Consider the following 9321-nt stretch of genomic DNA (forward strand, 5'->3'; position numbering starts at 1 on the left):
TTTTGTTAATTGTAGGTACTTATTAGTTGTTTACACACATGAATTAGTTAATTTGATTTAAAGGTTTAATGAAATATTTGTTTTATTTATTGTTATTATTTTTATTAGAATGTATATTTAGTAATACTGATTTGTTGGTTTGTTTTTCTTGCTAGGCTAATCGTACTTTCTAAAAACGAGTTTTATTGAAATGTTATTTAAAGCTAGAATATTGCCGGTATAAATCAAATGATATGAATTAAAATTATATTTGGAATTATTTATTTCTAGTTGTTTTGTTTTTGAATCAAAATATACACATGTTTGTCGTGATATGATTTAATGTAATAAAATATTTTTGTCAACTTTTTTATATAATTTCTAATTAATTATGTCATTATAAAGCCATAATTAAAAACAACGAGTTTGTATCGTAAATACTTCTTGTACTCACATTGATTGTACAACTATTGAGAGATTAATGGCCATTTGCATCGTTGATAAACAAAGATGTACTAGAAAAGTGCTGATTAAACTTAAACATAAGCCTCATTGCTTTATCCTCAATTCGTTTGCACTGTGCGCTGCGTACCAATTCAGAATTAAGTACTGTTTAGTTAAGAACAACGGCAAAAGTTAGTGATTTATAGGGATTTTGTGAGGTTAAGATTTCACGTTGAGCGCCGCAATGGATCCCCAAAAATTGGGTTATGCGGGTCAGTATATTAAAGTTAGAAATGTCGATGGATGAATTTCTTTTTGGTGAAAAAATGGATGACAATTTAAAACATAAAAATAAAAACATTGAAAGTTCCCCTAATATAAGGAGACCCAGAATGCAATATCTCCAAAGCAAAATGCCCAGAACAGTAACTGAGACCATTGAAAATTTAATTGCTTAAAATCTCATTACGTACTTCCTCAGAGGAAGAGGATAAGAAGATGACTCTGACACCTGAGGTAATATATCTGTAACTTGGAGAAATATAGATGGTCAGAGTCTAAAAAGTATATCTTTTAGTATCCAAAATGACTTTTTGCTATGCATGATAAACAGCCTTTTGCATTCTTCGAGCTCATCCTAAATGATGAAATTTTGGAGATATGTCCGTCAGAATGTGAATAAAGGTGGTTCCAGTCCAAAGGCGGGGATTCATAAGTGGGTAGACATTGATACAGAAGAAATAAAGTCACTGTTACGAGTGTTCGTTTTTAAGTTCGCGGAATGCGTAGCTAGGTCATTTGTGAGGGTACTTACTCGAGTCATTACGAATAAAGCGACTCATTATTAGTATAAATACTAAGTTTTATTGTAATTAGGTCAGTAGTCTTTAAACTATCGTTGACGAAACAAGTTAGTCGGGAACAAATTATGAAATATGGAGAAAATCGAGTACCACGCTGTTATAAAGTTCCTTACCAAGCAAAGAAAATTAGTTCAAACCATACAGGAAGAGATGTTATCCGTTTCAGGGACTCTTGTTCAGGTGAAACCATGGTTTGCAAGTGGTATACCCTCTTTAAGCAAGTCAGGGACTCATTTGAAGACGACCAATGGTCAGGCCAGCCGATCGACGTGACCACTCCGGGAATCATTCAAAAAGTCGAAAAATTAATATTGGAAGATGCCTCACTTAAGAAGAAATAGCTCGCAGAAATGGTGAAAGTATCAAATACAACCATTTTTAAAATTCTTCACATGAATAAAGTCAGCGCAAGATGGGTCCCGAGAATGCTCACTCCGCCTCAAAAACGACAGCGTGTGAAGTATTTTCGCGCGTTTTGGACTTCTGTAATGAAGATAAAGATGGAGTAATGACTCGAATTGTTACGGGGGACAAAATAGGCACACCACCACCCAAGAAGTTTAAGGTGTCACAACAGTCGGCTGGGAAAATCATGGCGACAGTCTTTTGGGAATCAGAAGTATCCTGTTGACCGATATTAAGGATAAAAGTATCTCCTTAACCGGAGAATACTATGCTTCATTCCTGGAGCAGTTAAAAGAAGCAGTTAAATAAAAAAGAAGAGGAAAATTGACCAAAGGTGTCCTCCTGCACGACAACGCACCTGTTCACAAGCGCCGTGTTGCGATGGCTGCCTTGCAGAAATTTTGGCTCACCCACCCTACAGTCCTGACCTAGCTCCCAGCTTCGTAAGAAGACTTTTCAAGCGACAAAGAAGTGAAAAATGCAGTTTCGGTATATTTTTCAGACAAAGACAAAACATTTTATTTCGAAGGTATACTTAAGTCAATTGAAAGATCGGAAATATGTGTAAGGGTAGCAGGTGAATATATTGAAAAGGAAAAATAAATTTTCTTTTCACTTCTTACCTCACATTTCGCTAACTTCAAAACGCTTCCTCATANAAAAATTTTGAATGATAATTTTTCAAAATTGTCCCAATTATAGATAATTACCTGCATTGGTAACGTCATTGTTTGGTTAGGTAATGACAGATTGGAGTTTATTTAGGGTGTGTTCCGAAATATAACCCAACATACTGGCCAGTGCTGATGACGTCATAAATCGACGCCATATTGTACTGGTGTGCCACCATGTAGTAGTATATCAAACGGACGTGTGTGCATCAGACTTTGAGGAATTTTTTATTTTAAGAAACTTTAATAACTTTTAGAGCAAAATTATTGTAAACGAGCACAAACACTATTGTCAATATGGCGTCAATTTGACATCAATGCACTGGCCAGTATATTTCGGAACGAATCAACAGTATGGCGTCGATTCATTACGTCATCAGCACTGGTCAGTATCCTGGGTTATATTTCGGAACACACCCTTAATGCTCCTGCTGTTATGTCAGAGTATTTTATTCACAGAAAGCATTAGTTTTATACATTTCCGAGTACAATATCGGAATTTCATACAATTTCTAGAATTGGGGCTCCAGACCAAAATCGCTTCAAAAATTTTTTCATCGATTTCTGAGAGTTCAATTATTATATTTGAGGCGGGAGAGACACAGTTTTTTTTTATTACAGCATACATCATAGGGTATATGGTGTATGTATAGCAGTTTCTTCTTTAAATATTAATAAAAGAATTTTATGCAGTGACAATAGGGAGATGAGGATATATTAAAAGCTTGTATCACTTTTAACAGCCCCCCTTCCGCCCATCTCTTTCTCTACCTACAGTTTAGAACTGTGATTTGAATTTTGAAAAATCAACATTCAAAAAATTTTTTTTTTATTTATGAAGTCATAAAGAACTGTCTCCCCCGCCTTCTAATATCTAATTCTAAATTCTACAATTTTTGGAGCGATTTTGGTCTGGAGACCCAATTCTGAATAATTATCCAATTTCACAAAAGATATTAGGTGTCGAATGCCATCCTGTATTTTTATTTTTTTTGTTTGCAAATGTTACCTGTGCCAATGTTGACGATCCATTTAAAGGTTTTGGCAACAAATAATAATAGATATGCTAAGGGAGAACTAGAACAGAAAATACGCGTTTAATTTAAATCTTTAAATATGCAAAGTTTCGCCAGTATTAGTTTGATTTTGTCAAATTTTTGAGTGTAACACTTATTTAAGTTCAACTTTTTGCTCTGATTATCCCTTAACCTATAAGATCTATTTGTCAATAGTAAGATTGTTTCGACAAAAACAATGTGGTTTTTGTTAATTGTAGGTACTTATTAGTTGTTTACACACATGAATTAGTTAATTTGATTTAAAGGTTTAATGAAATATTTGTTTTATTTATTGTTATTATTTTTATTAGAATGTATATTTAGTAATACTGATTTGTTGGTTTGTTTTTCTTGCTAGGCTAATCGTACTTTCTAAAAACGAGTTTTATTGAAATGTTATTTAAGACTGCTTTGTCTATTTTTTTCTGTATGTTACGTGTGTCAGTGTCAATAGAAACCCTATGAAACTTACTAAATGAAAGTTGTATAAGTCGCTAAACATTGTTTTGTTTCTATTTGGCAGTTGGTTTCTAAATATTTATACACTGGGCCAAATGGGCTCTATGGGCTCTAAGGTAATATTATGTGGTGAAGTCGTTCAATATTTGAAACTTCCTGAGTGCGTGCTTCGCCTTAACATAGCTGTGGGATGGGATGTGGGATCTAATTTCGATAAAAGAACCGAGTGAGGAACAGTTAGGAACCTAACTACGTTTCTTCAATTGTTTTACTATACATATCTTAAAGATTAAAAAAAAAAGTGGAAAAATGTGGGAAGGATTTGTAGGGAAGACATCATAACATTTTTATTACGTAGAACGATTATTAGTTGCACATTAAAACCATCATCTAATAATATAGGTTTTCTATCATCTTCAGTAACACAGCAAACATAACTATGTGATTTTTATGGTGTCATTTCTTGTAGGTATCACAATGGTCATCGTCCATACAAGTGCACCTTCTGTAACAAAGATTTCACTTCAAGTGCTCATCTCACACGTCACTTGGGCTCACACACTAACGTGCGTCCGTTCACATGTAACGTTTGCGGCAAAGGTTTCCGAGAAAATCACAATCTAAAGAGTCACGCGTTGATCCACACCGACAGCAGACCGTATGCGTGTGACGTGTGTCAAAAGACATTCCGACATAAACCCGATCTTACGGTCCACGTGCGTACGCATACGGGCGAGAAACCTTACAAGTGTCTGGCGTGCGATAAGTCGTTCGCGAGTGGGAACAGCCTCAGGAGACACGTACGCACTCACACAGGCGAAAAACCATATGAATGCGAGGTCTGTTCGAAAGCGTTTGTTGATAATGGACACATGAAAAGACATTTGTTGACCCATTACAATAAAAAACAGTGAAAAATATAGGTATCTCGTGAAGTACAAAATTGAGGTTATGATATACCTTCAATTTCAGGTAATTGTCCAGAATTCGCTCCAAAAATTTTTTCATCAATTTCAGATCACTCTACATAATAGAATTAGATATCAGAAGGTGGGGGAGACACTTTTTTATTACTTCATAAATAAAAAAAAAATTTTTNGAGTCATTACGAATAAAGCGACTCATTATTAGTATAAATACTAAGTTTTATTGTAATTAGGTCAGTAGTCTTTAAACTATCGTTGACGAAACAAGTTAGTCGGGAACAAATTATGAAATATGGAGAAAATCGAGTACCACGCTGTTATAAAGTTCCTTACCAAGCAAAGAAAATTAGTTCAAACCATACAGGAAGAGATGTTATCCGTTTCAGGGACTCTTGTTCAGGTGAAACCATGGTTTGCAAGTGGTATACCCTCTTTAAGCAAGTCAGGGACTCATTTGAAGACGACCAATGGTCAGGCCAGCCGATCGACGTGACCACTCCGGGAATCATTCAAAAAGTCGAAAAATTAATATTGGAAGATGCCTCACTTAAGAAGAAATAGCTCGCAGAAATGGTGAAAGTATCAAATACAACCATTTTTAAAATTCTTCACATGAATAAAGTCAGCGCAAGATGGGTCCCGAGAATGCTCACTCCGCCTCAAAAACGACAGCGTGTGAAGTATTTTCGCGCGTTTTGGACTTCTGTAATGAAGATAAAGATGGAGTAATGACTCGAATTGTTACGGGGGACAAAATAGGCACACCACCACCCAAGAAGTTTAAGGTGTCACAACAGTCGGCTGGGAAAATCATGGCGACAGTCTTTTGGGAATCAGAAGTATCCTGTTGACCGATATTAAGGATAAAAGTATCTCCTTAACCGGAGAATACTATGCTTCATTCCTGGAGCAGTTAAAAGAAGCAGTTAAATAAAAAAGAAGAGGAAAATTGACCAAAGGTGTCCTCCTGCACGACAACGCACCTGTTCACAAGCGCCGTGTTGCGATGGCTGCCTTGCAGAAATTTTGGCTCACCCACCCTACAGTCCTGACCTAGCTCCCAGCTTCGTAAGAAGACTTTTCAAGCGACAAAGAAGTGAAAAATGCAGTTTCGGTATATTTTTCAGACAAAGACAAAACATTTTATTTCGAAGGTATACTTAAGTCAATTGAAAGATCGGAAATATGTGTAAGGGTAGCAGGTGAATATATTGAAAAGGAAAAATAAATTTTCTTTTCACTTCTTACCTCACATTTCGCTAACTTCAAAACGCTTCCTCATATGATAAACAGCCCTTTGAATTCTTGGACCTCGACCTGAATGATGAAATTTTGGAGGTGGTAGTAAGGAAAACTAACTGATATGGCCGTCAGAACTTGAATAAAGATGGTTCTAGTCCAAAGGCGAGAATTCAGAAGTGGGTAGACACTGATAGAGAAGAAATGAAATCACTGTTAACTATTCTTTTATGAATGGAATTGAAACAAGTATCTACCCACTTTAGGCTTCGAAAAGAATTGTGCATTGATGAAACGACAGGGACAGTTGTCTTTTAGGGTGGATGAAAAATGGTATCTTTATTATTAATTTTATGAAAATATGTTTCAAGTAAAAATTTTATCAAATGAACCCACTCATACTCTAAGAATATGTATTTTCGATTATACAGGGTGTATACCATTTCGCCTGGACGCCACTTAACTTCTTTTTTTCAAAGTGAACACCCTGCATATTACTGCATTTTTACATTCTTCGTTGAAAATAAAGGTTATTTTGATAACCAAAGGATAGACGTTTTGTCCAAAATGAGTGATTTCTCTTGAACTATGTTAATTGATACGGTTTTAGTTCTCGATGAATGTGATAAAAACTATTTGCATATGCAAGTAGAACCTATAAAGCACAAATTCCAGAGCGGCAGTGACACCCACAGAAGGTTACATTTCTTAATTTACTGAACTGGATCAGTAGAGTACCTGAAACGTGAAAGAAACAAAACTGTTTTAATGAAGAAAATGAGTTCTCCGTATTGACCTAAATCAGAGAGAACCCTTATGCGAGTAGAAGAAAATTCAAAAGAAACTACAACCTCTGCAAGAAAAAAACATTGGGACATAGCTGTAAGTTGCACTTTAGTTGGAAGAATTCTACACAAATACAAGTTTAACTACTACCATATGCATCTGCACCAAGAATTACATCCCGGAGATTTCCGCAATCGAATAAACTTTTGCAGTGAATGCAAGCGAAACTTACTACTACAGATGGTGTTTACCGCGCCATTTGTGGGATTTTGTAAAACGCGCTGTTAAGACAACAGGTAAAATTGGTCTGTGTTCTGTCGAAACTGTCCGCGTCGCGCTGATGAGATCCAACAAGATCGAAATCGCGATCCGTGTCTGACAGTTTCGACAGAATACAGACCACTTCGAATTTCTTTTATTCGATTTTGTTAGTTTGTCTATTGAAAGAGAAATGACAAATTTGGGAAACAAATACCTCGAAAATCAAACCCGTGAGGTTATTATTTATATATATTTCATTCAAATGACGAGAATAAAATCACGCGGTGGTAAATACAGAAACTTCAACGGTTAATGGTGTATCCTTAAAAAGCGTTGAAAGAATTGAAAAGGAAGTAACAGACGCAGAAACTTCTGTTCTTGAAGAGCACGTGTGCTTCTTATGCTGCTGAACGTGATATGGTTAAGCTCAGAACAACGTTCCTTTATTTATTACTTTGGTGCAAACGGGAATGAGACGTTAACATTCCGTGAAGCCGATGCTGCCATTTAGGAATTTTGTTTATAAGAAGTATTTACTTTAAAGTGGAACGTAATTTACTTAGTCAATATATAAAACGTGTATAATAAGCGATTGTGCATCTCTTTTAATGTTTAACGACGTTTATTTTTTGTTAAATTATTCCAATATATTGCTTATGTTGTCTACTACTTGATCGTGATATATATACATTTAGTAAAAATAAATGATATAATAAAACATTTGTTTTTTACTTTAACTACTATGATCATTGAATTGTCCCCTAATTTTGCACCCTTAGAGGTGGAAAATAATCTTCAAATTGAAATGGAACCAATCTTGAGAGCTAGCTCATACAATAAAAAAACAATTAAAATCAGTTCACCGACGTCAACTGTATCCTTGTCCAGAGATCAGCAAATCGTAACTCTTTCAAGAGACAATTGCGGCTCTTCATGCTCCTTTAAAAAAAATGAAAGCTAAAGCAGAAGGGATGGTATACCTAAAATAGGAAGAGTGTATATATAAGACCCCCACCCTTTTTATTTAATTACCACTTCTTTATCCGATAGAAATTGGAAAGAAAACGTAAAAGTCGAATTAAAAATTCGTGGCTCTTTAAAATTCATGAAACAATATTTTTATTGCGAACGGCTCTTCTAGATTAAAAGTTTACCCAGTCATTGTACGAATGGTAAAATGATGAAAATCGATAACGATAAACAGTAGGTGGGGTATGTGCGGCAGAAAAAATAAACGTAAGATTTTTTGCTTCGTGCTAGCTGGTATATTACATAACCTAAAACATAAAGGTAAGTGCTATACCTATACTATACTTCGTTTAGTTTCTCGCTAGCGATGTGACCTTTAGTTTGACCGCTGCAAAGTAGAAAAGAACAGCACTAGGCCAGAAAAGAAAGGAGACAACTCTCGGCCAAAATCTTAACCGGCGGGGAGCGTATAATCCGTAAAGTGCTGCACGGAAAAATTGACCATTTTATCCACTAAAATTGCATTGCTCAAATGTGCTGTTATTAGTACCAATTACTACTGATAATATCAATAAGATGTTTATTTATATTTGAAGACATATTAAAGGCTTTAACGGTTGTTTTCGACTCGCACTACTATTCATGATTGAACATAACTTTTGGTAGGTACTGTATGAAAAAGTATGTTTAATGAACAGGAGTCGAGAGTATAATGAGCTTTTTGGAAACATTGGAAGGGGCACATCGCTAGAGAAAGTAAATGAAGTATACCTACTAATTTTACAACAGACCTCTGTTTCTGCAATTACGGAAGTTTCGCGTACATGTTCACATCCGCTTCTGCGTTTGGTTCCACATTGTTATAACGGAAGCTCATCGGAACCTAACAAAATCTTATTTCTCATCTTTTTGAAAACCAATACATCGGGAACAATAAAACAAGTCGTAAAACTTTATCTGTTGGCTAAAATTGGCCGTTTTCAAAACATAATTTAAATGGAATTGCTCGTTGCAATGCTGCATGTTGTGCAGTAGAAGATACAACGGAAATGTCATAACGAAAGCAGAAGCGGAAACAGAAGTACATAGTAAATTTTTGCGGAAGAGGAAGTGTAATGATTTTAGGTAACTCTTTAATGCAATAGTCGTACGCCCTTTTCGCGAATATATTGTTACAAATTATAGCACTTGCATCGTTAATATCAATAAAATAATCCCAAATTTGGCTTCAACATAGCACTTTTACTTAAAATTTGCACCA

The 9321-nt window shown here is 35.4% G+C and overlaps 1 protein-coding gene across 1 annotated transcript in view; it reads left to right on the plus strand.

Moving 5' to 3' along the window:
* LOC108732228 (gastrula zinc finger protein XlCGF57.1-like) overlaps positions 1-4927 on the plus strand; it is a 10421-nt gene extending 5494 nt beyond the window's left edge. Inside the window, exon 3 of the mRNA XM_018462918.2 lies at positions 4328-4927. Coding sequence (XP_018318420.1) covers positions 4328-4793 — 466 coding nt within the window. The 3' untranslated portion in view covers positions 4794-4927. The remainder of the gene's footprint in view (positions 1-4327) is intronic.
* Positions 4928-9321: the final 4394 nt, after the last annotated feature.

This window comes from Agrilus planipennis, unplaced genomic scaffold (genome assembly GCF_000699045.2).
Source record: "Agrilus planipennis isolate EAB-ADULT unplaced genomic scaffold, Apla_2.0 scaffold30, whole genome shotgun sequence".
Classification (NCBI taxonomy): domain Eukaryota; kingdom Metazoa; phylum Arthropoda; class Insecta; order Coleoptera; family Buprestidae; genus Agrilus; species Agrilus planipennis.